We start from the raw sequence: 17,281 nt of genomic DNA, 5'->3' as shown, positions 1-17,281 counted from the left end.
TCTGGAGGCCATGAAGATCTGGATGGGGAGGAACAGGCTCAGGCTCAACCCATCCAAGACCGAGTGGCTGTGGTTTCCGACGTCCCGATATAGTCAGTTGATGCCATCGCTGACTATTGGGGGCGAATCGCTGGCCCCCACGGAGAGGGCTCGCAACTTGGGCGTCCTCCTGGATTCACGGCTGTCTTTAGAAGAGCACTTGACGGCCGTGACCGGGAGGATCTTTCATCAGGTTCGCCTGATTCACCAGTTGCATCCCTTTCTGGATCGGGACTCCCTACACACAGTCACTCATGCCCTCGTCACCTCCCGCCTGGACTATTGTAACGCTCTCTACATGGGGCTCCCCTTGAGGAGCACCCAGAGGCTCCAACTGGCGCAGAGTGCGGCTGCACGATTATGGGAGCAACATGGCGCTCCCGTGTGACACCTCTCCTGCGCGAGCTGCACTGGCTCCCGGTGGTCTTCCAGGTGCGCTTCAAGGTTTTGGTTACCACCTTTAGAGCACTCCATGGCTTAGGACCTTGCTACTTACGGGACCACCTACTACCACAAACAGCCTCCCACCGGCCGGTACGCTCTCATAGAGAGGGGTTCCTCCAGGTGCCGTCAGCCAAACAATGTCGACTGGCGGCCCCTAGGGGGAGGGCCTTCTCTGTGGGGGCACCTACTATCTGGAACGAGCTCCCCCCGGAGATACGGAGGATCCCGGATCTGCACACTTTCCGCCGTGCTTTTAAGACACTCCTATTCCAGCAGGCCGGCCTGGCCTAATTTTCTCCCCTTCTTTTAAATTTTAAATTGAAATTTTAATTCGTTTTAAATCATTGGGGATTTTAATTGTCTCGGGCAAAAATTATTTAATTTGGTTTTAATTATGTTTTTTAACTTTTGTATTCATGTGTTTTATTTTGTGCCTGTTCACCGCCCTGAGTCCTTCGGGAGTAGGGCGGTATACAAATTTAATAAAATGAAAAAATGAAAAATTAAATAGATCAGGCAGAATGGCGTCTTCATCCTTCACTCTTCCAGGAGTTGTTGCCGAGGTTCAGTCACCCAATTGTGGACCTCTTTGCACATCCCTTGAATGCCCAGCTGCCACAGTTCTTCGCCTGGTTCCCGTGTCCAGGAGCCGAAGGCTGCGACACTCTTCGCTGCGCTTGGCCTCCAGGCTTACTCTACGCATTCCCTCCTCTCCCACTCATCCCAAGAGTGATTCACAAGATGTTGGCAGAAAAGGCGGAACTACTCCTGGTTGCCCCGCATTGGCCGCGTCATCCTTGGTATGCGGATCTTGTGAACCTGTCTGTGGACCACCCCTGGCAGATTCCCAGGGACCGGATCACTCTCAGCCAGGGGGTCATTCTGTATCCAGAGCCTCAGTGGCTCCAGTTGACCATCTGGCACTTGAGAGGAACCTCCTGAGGAAGGACAATCTCTCAGGGCGCGTAATACACACTATACAGGTTTCCAGACATGCATCTATGAACCTCATTTAAAACACCACCTGGCAGTCGTTCTGATCCTGGTGTTCGATGATGCATCTCGACCCGACTTCGGCGTCCATCTCAGAGGTACTAGAATATTTGCAAGACAGTTTGGACAAAGGTCTAGCGCCTAACACTCTTAAACAGCAAGTGGCAGCCTTGCACACTGTCTTGTCTGATGGCAAGGATCACCCATTAACTCAACATCCTCGGAATTTTTTGAGAGAGGCACCCAACCTCCAACCGGCTGTCATCGATCAGTACCCAACATGGGACCTTTCCTTCATACTGAAGGCACTCATGCCACCCCCATTTGAGCCCCTTGGGAACATTAGTCTTAAATTTTTCACCCTCAAGGTCGCCTTCCTAGTGGCAATCACTTCAGCCAGAAGGATTTCAGAGCTTGCAGCGCTTTCAGTGCGGAAAGATCTTTGCATCTTCCATTCGAACAGGGTGGTCCTGCGGATGGATCCCTCCTTTCTGCCCAAGGTAAACTCCTATTATCATCAGGCCCAGGAACTAGTTCTACCAGATTTTTGCCCGGACCCAAATCATCTGGAACAGCAATGGCATGACACTTCCGCAAATCGGAGGCCTTATTCCTCTCCTTCCATCCCTCAACGTTGGGCAAGAAGGTTTCCACCATCCGACGCTGGCTTAAGGTGTGCATTGCAACAGCCTATACACTTCAGAAGAGCCCCTTGCCGGGGAGAATTTTGCCTCATTCGATGAGGAGTGCAGCTATTACCACTGCCTGGGCCACCCAGGCTTCCATTGCGGATATCTGCAGGGCTGCAACCTGGACTTTCTTGACACCGTTTATCCGACATTACAAGATTGACTCATTTGCCTCAGCATCCTTTGGACAGCGTGTGCTGCAGTCGGTTCATTCCTCTTCTACCACCCGGGACCACGCAGCCGCCCTCCTGTCATCTCTCTAGCTTGGGTATATCCCATGCTTTGGATTCTCCAAGCAGCATGCTGGAGAACGGACATTGACATACCTGAACATCCCTTCTATGCACGCTGCTGGAGAATCCAACCCACCCTTCGGCTGCGGTCTCTTGAGCCGGGTGGCCTCTTTCTCTACACTGGTTACTCTACGCCTTCGTGAACAAACTGGAGCTCAGACGAGCAGCGCGCATAGAAGGGATGTTCAGGTAAGTCAACGTCCATTCTACTTTTACATTAAATGTTTCTCTATTAAAATCCATACTCTTAAGTATCTGAGTTTGTTGTATGATATAGGAAAGCCATTCTTCCTTAAATTTAATCAAACCTCTGTTCTGGATACATACTCTTAAATTTTGTCATTGCTGTATGTTCCCCATGTTTGATTTTACAATCTAACATAGTCTGCAAAGTGTCTCTTGTCCAATATTACATTTTTCTGTCTTACTTTCCTGTATCTTGTGATCATCTGGATTTGTGCAGTACAAAAAAAATGAGTCAAATTCTCGTTTAAAAGCAGAATTAGTTATGATCTGGATGTCACCTGACTTGAATGAGATAACCTCAGAGGTAGAAATTGGCATTAATGAATGGGCTGACCATAACCCTTTAATGTTGACCTGGAAAATATTGGGCCAAAGAAGGAATAGATGGAGAATGAATGTAGGGATTTTGAAAAAGGAAGAATTTATAAATATGTTCAAGAAAGAGATGCGGCTTTTTTTTAATGAAAATAAAAAGGAAGACACCTCAATATATAATACTTGGGACACAGCCAAAGCAGTGATGAGGGGATTGGCGATTAAATATTTGGCTGGCAAACATAAGGCCCAAAGAAAGCAGAGGGAAGCCTTCCTGAACAGCTTACAAAAAGCCGAAGAGGCAATGCAAAGGGGTCAGGAAACTGGAAATTGTATAGAAGAGAGGAATTTTTGGCAACATCAAATTAGGCTGTTGGATCAGGAAGAGCTAGCCAATAAAATAAAATGGGCAAAGCAAAATCATTTGGAGAACGCCAACAAGCCAGGGAGGTGGTTAGCCTACCGTCTAAGAAAGGAGAGAGAAAATCGAAGAATAGAGGGGCTAAAAGATCAGGCTGGAAGGTTGCATGTTAACATGGAAGGTAAGAGAAGGGTGGTGCAAGAATTTTTTACTCAGCTGTATAAAAGGGGTGAAGAAAGGGAGCAAGATATTTGGACATATTTAGAGAACACAGATTTGCCAAAAATCACTGGGACAATTAAACAATTCTTTAATGCAGAAATTACCGAGGGTGAGGTAGAATTGATTATGGGAAAACAAGCGAATGGGAAGACACCAGGGATGGATGGACTACCTATAGAATTGTACAAGATGGTTTTGAGGTGCTGGGTAAGCACATGGTGGAATTATTTAGCAGGATGATGAAAGATTCCTAGATACCAACATCTTGGTCAGAGGCCTATATATCTATTGGCACTGATTTGACACTTATTAAAAATTACAGACTAATTTCATTGCTTAATTTGGACTATAAAATATTTACAGCACTTCTGGCCACGAGACTTGGATGATTCCTTAACCAATTTATACACTCAGATCAGAATGGATTCCTGCCCAACCGACAGCTACGTGATAATATAAGAATGGTGATGAATGTTTTAGAGTATTATGAAAATTGTCCGGACAAACAATTATCCATGATTTTTGTCAACACCCAAAAGGCGTTTGACAGAGTGAGCTGGGACTTCATGATTTCCCAGTTGAAATATATGGATTTCGGGGAGAGGTTCATGGGAGCATTGCATGCAATCTACCATGAATAGACAGCAAAAGTATTAATCAATGGAGAGGAAACAGAGAAGATTTGGATTGGTAGGGGTACATGGCAGGGATGTCCACTCTCCCCGCTATTATTTGTGCTAACACTAGAACCATTGCTTAGGGAGGTTAGGAGAAACACGGAAATAAGAGGAATAAGAGTTAGGCATGAGGAGGTGAAAGTTCAGGTATACGCGGATGATCTAGTCTTCATACTGGAGGAGCCATCAGAATTAGGACCAAAGCTATTACAGGTATTGAGGGATTTTGGGAGAGTAGCAGGATTATTAATTAACAAGGAAAAAATGAAAATATTAGCTAAAAACATGACAGAGAGGCAGAGATGTCAGTTGGAAGGACTCCTGGGCATGCAGATAACTAATAAAATAAAATATTTGGGAATTTGGTTGACCGCAAGGTGTTCTTCGGTAAAGGAGGATAATTATGTTCCCCTTTATAATCAGACAGTTAGAGATCTGGAGAGGTGGAAAAATTTAAAGCTATCACTTATGGGAAGGATAGCTGCCATCAAAATGTACATTCTCCCCAAATGGCTGTTTTTGTTCCAAACTGTCCCGGTAAGTCTGGATAGGGAATTCTTTAACACCTTGAACAGAGTTATTTCTAAATTTATTTGGCAAAATAAAAAATTAAGGATTAAGCTCAGGATGATGCAGGAACCTAGACTTAGATGGGGATTTGGACTTCCAAATTGAGAGCTTTACCATCAGGCAGCCATTCTGATATGGGTAAAGGATTGGATCGCCCTGAAAATGAGGCGGCTATTGGCGGTAGAAGGCCATGGCCTTCAACATGGTTGGCACCACTTTTTATGGCCAGGACAGTCAGCCTGACTGAGGTATTTTCGGAATCATTATTTACGTAAGATCCTAGGGGATACCTGGGAAAGACTTAGGAGAAAGTTGTATTCGAAGATACTATGTTGGATCTTGACTCATGAGGCCCTGGTATACCCGAAGTTATATAAAGGAGAGAAGGTCTTGACCTATGAAGGTATTTTGGATATTCAGGGCAGATTGAAGACACGGTAACAACTGAGGTCAGAGGGGTGTAACATAGACTGGTGGGCCTACACCGAAATACACTCAAGGTGGAAGAAAGATAAGGAGAGTGAAGGGATATATTATGGAAAACAAGAATTGGATAAAATCTTATTAGGTAATGACAGGAAAGTTTTATCGAAATGCTATTCTTATCTATTATCATTGAAAGTGGGGGAGGATGTCGTTAAAGACTCCATGATTGCCTGGGGGCAAAATATGGGTTACTCATTGGATTTTCAAAACTGGGAGGAGATTTGGTTTAAAAACTTAAAATTAACTATGGCATCCTCTTATAAAGAGAATATTTACAAGATGGTTTATTGATGGCACCTACCTCCAGCAAGATTAGCTAAAATGTTCCCCGGGACATCTTCACAGTGCTGGAAATGTGGGCATAGCAATGGAACTTACTTCCACCAATGGTGGATATGCCCCAGCAGCTAAATATTGGATGAAAATACGACGATGGTTGCTTGAAATTATACACTGTAGAGTGGAACTGAAACCGGAAACCTTCTTATTGGGGGTTAGACCCGTAAATATTGGAATGACTAAATGGTATTTGATGCTGCACATAATCACTGCAGGGAGACTGGCATTCGCACAAGAATGGAAGAATGAGGACTTACCAACGACTCAAAAATAATATATAAAATCATGGAATGTGCGGAGTCCGATAGACTTACAAAACTGATCAAGGGTAAAAGAGATTCAGACTTTTATGGTAGTTGGAATATGTGGTATGATTGGATCCAGAAATGATGGGAGAGAGACAAAGGATAATGTTGGATTACAATTATAGACGATGGTATAATTATGGTAATTTATAAGTATGGGAAATGTAAATTTGTATATAAGAATTTGCAAATATTTTCTAATTTTACTCTCTGATTATTGATATATATATATATATATGGATATTTTGGTGATGTTACACCATGATAGAAAAATTATTGTATATTAATTTTTTTGGGGGGGAAAGCAGAATTAGTTGAAAGCAACATTCTAGGTTCCTCACAGCTCACAATCTAATTACCAGCAAAATAATTACTGACAAAGTAAACCCAGGTCTATTAGTTTCAAGTAATTAAAGAAGGCCAACCCAAAAGGGCTTATATTTCCTGGTTTCTTTCTATTAAGTAGCCCTAAGAGGTTTCATCCAGTAGCTATACAACCATTCAGTTTTTATTCCAAAAATACGCTTCAGAGTTTAAATGCAACATCAGTTGCTGACTTACTAAAACAGTTCTTTGACCTGAAAAAAAGAAGTATCAAGTATATCTGGAACATTGCTGAGCCTTCTAGTTCATTTTGATAACTCTGGATGGTTACCAGTCTTTTAATTCTCTCTTTCTCTTTCTATTCTTCCTTTCAATTGTATCTGATTCCCAGGGACTGCCTGGACAAGACACTGTAGTTTTCTGGGCAAGTTTTTAGAAATGGTTTAATGTTGCCTCCTTCCTAGAAAACGACTGGCTTTGTGCCTAATACATAACTAGAACTTCCATGATTATAATATATTTTTACCTACATGCTGCATCTTGTAGTTTATTCGCAATGATTTCACATATTTTAACAATTTTTTAAAAACATCTTATGATTTTTCTACTCTTTAGGAATATTTAGGGAGCATGAATGTAGTTCTTTGACTTCTTCTTTTAAACTCCAACTATACTATCCCAGGATCTTCTTTTCATGCTTTGCAAGCACATTTCATGCTGACAAGCACATTTGTTTATTATTCGATAAACAATATTGAACCCAAATCTCATGAAAAACAGAAATTGTAGAATAACGCACATTTAAAAATAGCAGGAAAGATGTTTTATTGAAATCCTTGGGTTAAACAAGAAATCCATCCTTTAAATTGGTTAATTTCTAATGTTTTAAAGATTTTAAGATGGTACAGTATGTGTTGAATATTACATTCATAATATCTTGGAAATATTTACAATTGAAATGTATTAATTAAACAGTAATGGTTTGGATGCTGTAGCAGTCTGCGATGTACCTGCTATTTTAGATTCTTTGACAGATGTAGCACTTGAATGGAAATCAACAATTAAATTTCCTGAGGAAAGTAAATTCTTGTGCAATTATAACCTTGTTTTGATTTCAAAGCATTGCATATGTCAGTCCAATTTTGGGAGGAAATCTTCTAATTAAGGATCTCAATGTGATGTCAAAACATATATCTAAAAATAGAATTTGTCATATCATGAAAAGCACTACTGGTTCTGGTACTTGGAAAAGATGATATATTTATACAACTGGAGAAAAACTTACTTTCTTTACTTTAAGGAATGGATCCAAGATTTTATATAAAAAAAAATCCATGTTATGAGAATCAGGATAATGTACTATATACTATATGATCCAGATTTATGGCAAACTTCTGAATGAAATTAGCTTTAAATTATTATCCATAATTGTGTGAAACTTTTTTCTGTTAATTGGGTTTTTTGTCATGCTTAGTTTATTTTCATAGAAGTTTTCATTCTTCACTGTATAATTACTATTTGCTTTTTTTCCTGTATGTCAATGTTGTGATTTGTTTTGCATTTCACTATTATTATTTTTAATTATTAAAACATTATTAACATTAAATGTTATACAGTAGATATGTGTGTTGCCTTAGCCAATTTAGTTCCAAAGAATTTCATTCCAGAGATATTACCGCTTTAATTTATGTTACTATGAATTAGAATGGTTGATAGTATTACAATGGGCAATGGGCACATTTGATCTAGAGTTAATGTCTCAGCGTTGTGAGGGCCAAAATGGAAGTAATTTACTCAATCACTTCACCTTAAGTAAAATGACTTCCATGCATATACAAAAAGTCCTTTGGGAAGTTTGACAACTTTTGAGAAGGTTGTGTAAGGTTCCTGATCTTCTCAAAAGGAATACTTCATGTGTTTTTTTTAAAATTTTGCTGAAATAATCATCAAAGTAAAGCCCTCTTAAACTTTCACAAAGTCCTAATAGACTGTCAATGGAGAACCTGGTTCATACATTGTCTTAAGTTTAATTACTGATGAAAAGACTTACATACTAAACCTCATATTTTACAAACATGCTAAATCAAATTAACTACATTATGTATTGCAATGTGTAAGTACGTTCATCTCTCTGTATTATATAGAAGTTGAATTTGTTTTGAAAAGAAATCTGATTTCACCAATCACATATCTTTCATTTTCTAGAGCTAAAGTTGCTAAAAAAAAATCCTAAATTAAGAAATAGATCAATATATGTAATTGTCACTTCCTCTTTTAATTATCTGCTAGGTATCCACCCTTTAATATTCCTTAAAAAGTATGTGTTCTGGTGACAAAGCATTTACATATCTGCTAGCAGAATGGAAGAAACAAGTCTAGCAAGAAGCTCCAAGAATCTGCACTTTGTTCTGCTGGCCTTCATTGTTTCTCTTCTCCAATTGACATTAGGACGGGAGTTGAAATTTGTGATTTTAGTAAGTATGGGAAAGGGAATGAGTTTATAAATATACATGGTTTAATTTAAAATGAGCCTGGCATGAGTAATCTGTGATCCTGGACATATCAAGATGTGTACAGTACAATTTTTCTTCCTTTGTAAGGTTATGAAACAGGTGCAGTTTGTTCAGGCTTGTGTTTTATCATTGTGGCTGTTTTGTGTAATATTCAAGCAGATATGATGAAATCCAGTGTCCTATAGTATGTTACCTTAAAAGATTTTCTCCTATATCATGGGATTTTTCCATCTTCATTGAAGAGCTGTCCATAATCCCTAGAAGTACAATAAGGGTCAGCCTCAGCCTACAAAGAGTTAAATGTTTTATGGCTTTCAAGTGTAAGAAGCTCATAGGTAGTGAAAATGGCTAGTCATGAAATGTAAACAACATCCCCAAAAGAATATATTTGTTAAGTAGGAAATCAATGATGCCATTAAATAAGATATGTCAGATAAGAAAAGATGTTGCATTTGGCACATACGTAAGTGCACAGTAACAGAAAAGATATCTACCAAGTTTCCAGTGGCTTGTCAAGCAATATAAGAGACTAATAATATGAGAAATTCTGTTTTCTACTTTTTTGTGTATAATCAATATTTCTGTATAATTATATTTCTGTATAATACTGAAAAGTAACTGGATGAAGTAGCTGCTTTTATTATTTACTCACATATTTACACATTACACCCACACACCCACTTCTATTAGCCACAGATGGATATTTGGAGACAGTAGTGATGATCTGTTGCACTAAATAGGACCTTACAAGTACAGGAAGTTCTTGATTTACAACAGCTCATTTAGTGATCATTCAAAATTACAACGGCACTGAAAAATGACCATTTTTCACATTTACAGCCATTGTAGCATCTCCATGGTCACATAATCAAAATTTAGACCCTTGGCAACTGACTCATTATGATGGTTGCAGTGTCCCAAGTTCACGTGATCACTTTTTGGAACCTTCTGACAAGCAAAGTCAAAGGGTAAACCAGATTCATTTAACAATTGTGTTATTACCTTAATAACTGCAGTGATTCCTTTGACAACTATGGCAAGAAAGGTTGTAAAATGGGGCAAAATTCATTTAACAACTGTCTCACTTAGCAGCAGAAATTTTGGGCTCAAGAACTACCTGTACTTCATTACTCAGCTATGTGTCCATGAGAACAAAAAGAGTATCTGAAGGTGAGGAAGAAGCAATAAGAAGTAATAGCACTAATGTCTGCTGCTTTGATGCTTCAAAGGTAGGTGCTGCATCTTCAGCATGCTCATCATCCTAAGCAGAAGGATGGTAATGCACAATAATCTCTATTCTGCTCTGGCATTTGTGAAAGCACAATAAGGTCAGCTGAAAAAATCACAAATTTCTTATTCTAATTCTGTATGCAGTTCATAAGAGATTTCTCCAAATCTGAAATCAGAAGCATGGCTCACATTGGAGCAGCATGACAATGAAGTTGATTACTTCAGAGTGATTGTGAATTGTCCCTCACAGATCAGGCTTGTTCACACTCCCTAATGCCTTAGTTCACTTCCATTGTGGATTAGCTGCAACACCCATGAAGACTATCCAAAAGCTACAATTGATCCATAATGCAGTTTTGGGTGCCCCATGATTACCATTGCTGTGTAAGTTGCCCTGGTTTTCAAATGCAATTTAATGGTCTGTTTGTCATATTTTTGTTTGTCATATTTCCTACCTAGTAGATCATATTGTCATCTAAGCAAGGTATGATGAATGCCCTTGAATTTAATTCTACAGCTGTAGTTCATTATGGTCCCAATATTTGCTGCCATGCAATGTTTTTAGTAACTGTTGGAATGCCATCTGCAGACCCAAATTTGACTCTTGGTGGGCAGAAAATTATCGAGGCTTCTCAACTGATTTATTAACAGTTTTTTAAAAAGACTTTGCAAATACTCACTAGCAACCTGTTGGAAGTAAAGTTTTGCAAACAGAGAATTTCACAAATGCATGGATTGTTTGTAGAGAAAAAGGTCTAGAAAGGAAAACAACGGAAACAGCTGTTATTTAATCCAGCTATAAATGCTCTGGGGGAATTTGGCCAGTTTGCAACAAAAATAACAAGTACCGAGAGGGTGATTTTCAGTATGCAATAATGATTTGAGATGCTTTCTGTGGCATATAGCTAACATCAAACTGAAACATCAATCTGATCTATACTGTATATGATGAAAAAATATGGAGAAATTGTAAATTGGACTGTAAGTTGTTGGAAATTATTAGCAAAAAAACTGGTGGTGTGACAAACCTCAGTTTTATGGAATGTCATCAATAGATGAGAATGAGGGGGTAATCATATACAGGTAGTCCTCGACCTTCAAAGTTACAACGGCACTGAAAAATGTGATCTATGACCATTTTTCACAGTTATGACCTTTGCAGCTTCCCCATGATCATGTGATCAAAACTGAAATGCTTGGCAACTGGTTCATATTTATGACCTTTGCTCTGTCCCATGTGATCACCTTTTGTGACCTTCTCACAAGCAAAGTTATTGGGGAAGCCAGTTTCACTTAACAAACAGATAGCCAACTTATGAATTGCAGTAATTCACTTAACAAGTATGTCAAGAAATATTGTAAAATGGGCAAAACTCATGTAACAAATGTCTCATTTAACAAAAAATTTGGGCCCAAATGTGGTCATACGTCGAGGATTACTTGTATATCCTGGCCTAGGAAAATAATTATAAACATACCAAAATGAAAAATATCAAGACTAATAGGCAAAAAGCATTGCATTCACATGCTACGTATTATAAATAAATTGGTGTATTCTTGCAAACTTTTACTCTGCTTAAAAATAGGGACAGGCTCATAATGATGGCCAATCGTCAATTTGTAGTTCATTTACTGACATGAAGGCCAATCAATAAGCAGGGTTAAGGAAAGTGGAAATTTGTCACTTTATTTCTGATCAGAAGCAAAGGGACCAGGAAGAGCCCTGAGCAAGACCAATGTTCTATTTTCATTTTTTTATTATACAGGAAATTCAAAACAGCAGTACAATGACCGGTTAATATTTCTTATCATCATTAAAATAGCATGTGTACAAATAATATTGTTCATCTTAGAACAGCTTGTGTACTGTGCTGAAAAACAGGTTTCTTTAAAATGAGTGCATTTAAAGATGAAGTTTGGGGCCCCAAAGATGAAACTTGGGGTCCCAGGCTTTCAATAACAGTGCTAGAACAAGTAGTTTGTATGCAAAAGAATTTTGTTACTCTTCCATAGCTGTAATCATGTATGTATGCGAATTAATAGTTTGACTTGCCATGAAATGTTATGAGACTTAATCAAAAGTATGCCTACAAAACTGCAGTCTAATTCCTTTCTGGCTACTTTTTCTTTTAACCTAGAAATTTATAACTCATTCTTCTAGTGCCAGAACATCAGTTAGTGTTGTTCAGCATCATTTAAAATTACAACACTATATAGACATTAAAAAGCTAATAAACACCTATAGGCAAACATACATATATTATCTTTATATTAACACTTTCTGTATATTAAAGATCTAATAATTATCTAATCAGAGAAATATAACAAAAGGGGATCCCAAGTTTCTGTTGTAAGATTTCCTGAAAGCTTTCTTATCCTTATCTGAAGATAAATCTAAATACATAATGACTGACCAGCTAAAATGATATAACTATTTCAACCATTTTTAAATTGTTCTACCTATCAGTGACTTTAGAAGCTCACATGGTAGTAGAATGGTGGGACTGAAAGTTAACAAAGGCTATTTATCTTCATCTTAAAACAATCAATTAAATATTCTATTGCCTTAAACATAACAACATCCATCTTAACATTACATTGGATAATACTGAATGCAAAAAACACAATAATTCTTATTGAGAAATTTTATTACCACGATTATATGAGCACATACTTTGGTAATACAGGAAAGGCAGGATGGTACAGTTGGCAGAAGATGTGACATACAAACTTAAAAAGCTATTTGTGATAATAGCCAACCTCCTTGCATCTTTAATTAAGCATATATGTACCAACTTGCTTACTGAGATGTTAACACAAATTAAAGGAGAGAACAGCTGCAATTTACCAGATAGCACTATTAGTAGGACTATGGGTGGAAAGGTGATAATAGTAATATTTGTTGTAAGCAATAGTCCAAGGATAAGTCCAAACCAGTGGATCTTGGTCTTGAACAAGTAGAAACAAGGGCAAAAATCTAAGACATGGAATGAATTGGTTCCTTGTTCTTGATTAATGGTTAATGAAATTAAATTAACCAAATATCTATCAAAAAATTGATTAAGTAGTCAAGCTAGTGTCAGGGAGTAGTTTCTATGTAGGAATTATAAAAAAAAATCAGAAAAAAATTACTGATTTTTATAATGCTGGCCAGCATCCAGCTGATTGCAATTGCATATTGTAATTTACAATTGCGATTGTAGTATTAAATGGTCTGATAAAAGAATAAAATAAAATCTATTAATTAATATAGATTTTTATCCAGACATGGTAACCCTTAATAAACATTTGCTGACATTAGGACTGAAATGATTAGGCTTTATTAATTTGTTTATAAATAAGAGATGGAATTTGAGTAAAAGAGAGCAATTTTGTATTTTAAGAAGCAGTACTAAGTTACTAAAGTTGTTTATACTTGTCATAATGTAGGTGGGATATTACTTCTTTATATAGTCTTTTTACATATGAAGTGTGGTTTATAATCATTAGTATATCTTTCTCTTTCTTTTCTATTTTTATTTTATTTTTCTGCAATTTCTCTATTGTTTTATATATTTTTGCTTTGTATTAGTTATTATAATCTTCAATACAATTGAATTAATAAACAATACAAAGTTGTTTATTATGTAGTGAATACTTCTCCAGAAAAACATTAAAACATTAACATGTTTTGCACAACACTGTAGATTTTAAAAAATGGGGTTCAATACTTTGTAGTTCAGTATTTTATGGGACCATAATCATTGCATTAGCATGGTGTATGAACAAGGTTATGTTTTAAAGTGGTAATATGGTTATTAATTTTGACATAACATAAAATATGAATGCAAATACTATATTTTTTACCCAGGTTTAATATCTATTATGTTAGCTGAAGACAACCTTATATTTAAATTAATTTTAGCAGTAGGATATAGCTTATCTTTGTTGTCTTTTTCAAAATGCTTCAGCAAAAAGTGACTAACTATTGGATATTATTAAATGCAGATTAATACATTTTTTAAAAAAACAAAAAAGACTCTTTAAACAATAGTTTCTTTCCAACAGTTAAACATTTCTTACTTATCCATTTTTCTCCCTTATTTCAATTTATCCTTTATACATACAAGTCTAATATTGATTTATTTACATATATACATATAAATAACAATGTACACAATTTCATTTCTACAAATTGCATTTTTTCTGTTTCCTCTTATTTGTTGTTACATTTCTACTTTAAAGATTAATGCATTTTTATTGGTATAAAACCACTACTTATATAGCTTTTAAATAAATATAAATAAATAAATAAATAAATAAATAAATAAATAAATAAATAAATAAATATGCATTTTGCAATTGGCCAATAGTTTGTTAGTCAAGGCAAACCAAACTTTATTTGGAAGAGCTTACATCCTGTGACCATACCTTTAATACCATCAAACAATATCTGCTTATCCCAGGTCCTTGGGAAGATAGACAAGATAGACCTGAGCCGTCAGACTTCTGAATGCTACATAACACCACAATTAGTTTTAATATGATAGACTTGCAGGGCCAGTGCAACGTGCAACATGTTCATACCGGTGTAATATAGTATAATGTTATGTATCATAGGAAGTGATATGACCATATAAGGGATGAGTCATGGGCTTCACTCAGGTCCTCCAAAATGGCAGGAAAATATTTGAAGCTCATTGGTTAAGCTGTCTGGCAGCCCTCTATAAAAGAGGACACTGCCAGACAAGCAGGTTGTTGGGTTGCACTGGTCTACTAATAAAGAGCTGTTGTCACTAAAGAAGCTGTGTCCGTCTCTTCCATCATCGAATCTAACGTGATGAAGGTGGGATCGGAAGAATAGGGACTCATAGACCAGAAACCCAGCGGAGTAGGGAACAACTGGCATCGCTCGCTGTTCTGCAGAATCACCGTCTGCCAGCATGATGACCACGTATGCCCCACCGGCTCCGTTCAACCCAGCCACCAACAATTGGGACTCCTATATGAATCATTTTGAATGCTTCATGGAAGTGAACAATTTCCTGGGACTGTCCAATAACCGCAAACGAGCACTGTTCCTCAGTTATTGCGGTATGGACGTGTTCGATACGGCCAAGGCACTCGTCAAACCAGTCACGGTTCAAGCGGTACTGTGGGCCACACTACAGAACACACTATGGGTGCATTATGCCCCAGTGCAGTTGAAGTTTGTACGGCAGAGTGAATTTCACCGCAGAATGCAGGAAGAAGGCAAGTCCGTGAACCAGTATGTAGCGGCACTTAGAAAAGCTGCCACATACTGTGAGTTCTGAGAACTGGATGATGTGCTGTTAGAGCAACTCATAGGTGGGATGAAGGATGCTAGCCTACAATGGTGGTTGTTAGCCAAGCTGGCCCTCACTTTACAGACGGCCTTAGACAAGGCCAGAGCGGCAGAGAACTTGCAGAAATCAACCGCTGCCCTGCAAAGAGCAGGAAACGTGCCGACTTCGTGCCAAACCGCCACAGTGCATCAAGAGAGCACCGAGATGATCAAGTCATCGGAAGACGAAAATGACATCTACTGGCTACAAGATGACAAGAGAAAAGAGCCTACCCCGATACAGAATGGAGACAACCCTTGTGTGCAGAGTGCACAGGGCCATATTCCAGAGCAACATGCAGATACAAGGACGCTGTGTGCCAGAGGTGTGACCGTAAGGGACATCTGGCTCGGGTCTGCCGTGCTAATATGCCATCTGCATTCAGAGCTAAACAACAACCGGTGGCCTCTGCAACATCCGAAAAGAGGAAACCGAGACCGTGGAAACAGAACCGCAGGGAGAAATCTCCAGCTGCTGACAGAGAGGCATATCAGACAAATATACGACAGACCAGCTCGTCGGCCAAAAAGATCCATGTGACAGTATTGATTGAGGGGACAGAGTGTGAGATGGAAATTGACACCGGATCGTCCCTAACCATTGTTGTGTGGAACACCATGATGAACATTATTCTGGGCATAAGGAAGAAAGACTTGAGGCCACAACGATTACAACTTAAAGACTACCAAGGAAACTACATCCCCATTGTGGGCAGTGGAATATTCCAAATCTTATTTCAGGGGTTTTCCGGTCCTTTGACAAGCCTGCTCAGCTTGGACTGGTTCGAGGCCCTGGGCATGAGAGTGACCGGTATCAACGCCATTGCAGATGATGGTGCCAAAGACCTCATGAAGGAGTTCAAGGATGTATTCGGCAGCAGCCTAGGCAAGTACAAAGGAACACCTATCTCTTTCAGCCTAGATCCCAAGGTGGCACCGATTTGAATTAAGCCCCGTAGGGTTCCCCTTGCAACTAGACCTAAAATTGATAAGGAATTGGATAAATTGATTGGCCAGGGAATCCTTGAGCCGGTAGATCATGCCTGTTGGGAGACCCCCATAGTAATTTATTTTAGTTATTTATTTATTAATTTAATTTGTATACCGCCCTTCTCCCAGAAGGGACTCAGGGCGGTGAACAGCCAAAATTAAAAAACATACAAATACAAAAGTTAAGATAATTAAAAAGAATTAAATCACTAGCTTCCCAATTTAAAACCCCCAAATCCATAAAATTTAAAATCCCAATTAAAAACCATTTAGGCTAAGCAGGCTTGATGGAATAAAAACGTCTTCAGAGCTTTACGGAACGTCCGGAGGTCCGGGATCAATCGTATTCCAGGAGGCAGCTCATTCCACAGGGCGTGTGCCCCCACAGAGAAGGCTCTCCCCTTGGGGGCCGCCAGCCGACATTGCCTGACCGACGGCACCCTGAGGAGGCCCTCTCTGTGAGAGCGTATTGGCCAATGGGAGGTTATCGGTAGCAGCAGGCAGTCTCGCAAATACCCTGGCCCTAAGCCACGGAGCGCTTTAAAGATGAGAACCAGCACCTTAAAGCGCACCTGGAAGACCACCAGGAGCCAATGCAGCTCGCGCAGGAGAGGTGTTACGTGGGAGCGCCATGTCGCTCCCATAATCACCCGCGCAGCCGCATTCTGCACCAGCTGGAGCCTCCGGGTGTTCCTCAGGGGGAACCCCATGTAGAGAGCGTTGCAGTAGTCCAGGCGTGACGTAACCAAGGCATGAGTGACTGTGCACAAGGAGTCCCGATCCAGAAAGGGGCGCAACTGGCGTATCAGGTGAACCTGATAAAAAGCCCCCCTGACCACGGCCATCATATGCTCTTCTAACGTATCTGGATCCGTTCCAGTCAGGCTTCAAGCCCGGGTAC

The 17,281-nt window shown here is 39.1% G+C and overlaps 1 protein-coding gene across 1 annotated transcript in view; it reads left to right on the top strand.

Moving 5' to 3' along the window:
- Positions 1-15,379: 15,379 nt before the first annotated feature.
- LOC117656005 (prostatic acid phosphatase-like) overlaps positions 15,380-17,281 on the top strand; it is a 118,584-nt gene continuing 116,682 nt past the window's right edge. Inside the window, 2 exon segments of the mRNA XM_087893678.1 lie at positions 15,380-15,724; positions 16,132-16,320. Of these exon segments, the coding sequence (XP_087749804.1) occupies positions 15,380-15,724; positions 16,132-16,320 (534 nt within the window).

Source organism: Pantherophis guttatus, chromosome 4 (assembly GCF_059756535.1).
Source record: "Pantherophis guttatus breed Tessera chromosome 4, ASM5975653v1, whole genome shotgun sequence".
In the NCBI taxonomy this organism is placed as follows: domain Eukaryota; kingdom Metazoa; phylum Chordata; class Lepidosauria; order Squamata; family Colubridae; genus Pantherophis; species Pantherophis guttatus.
Note: the sequence above shows the minus strand (reverse complement) of the source record. Positions and strands in the feature narration are given on the sequence as shown.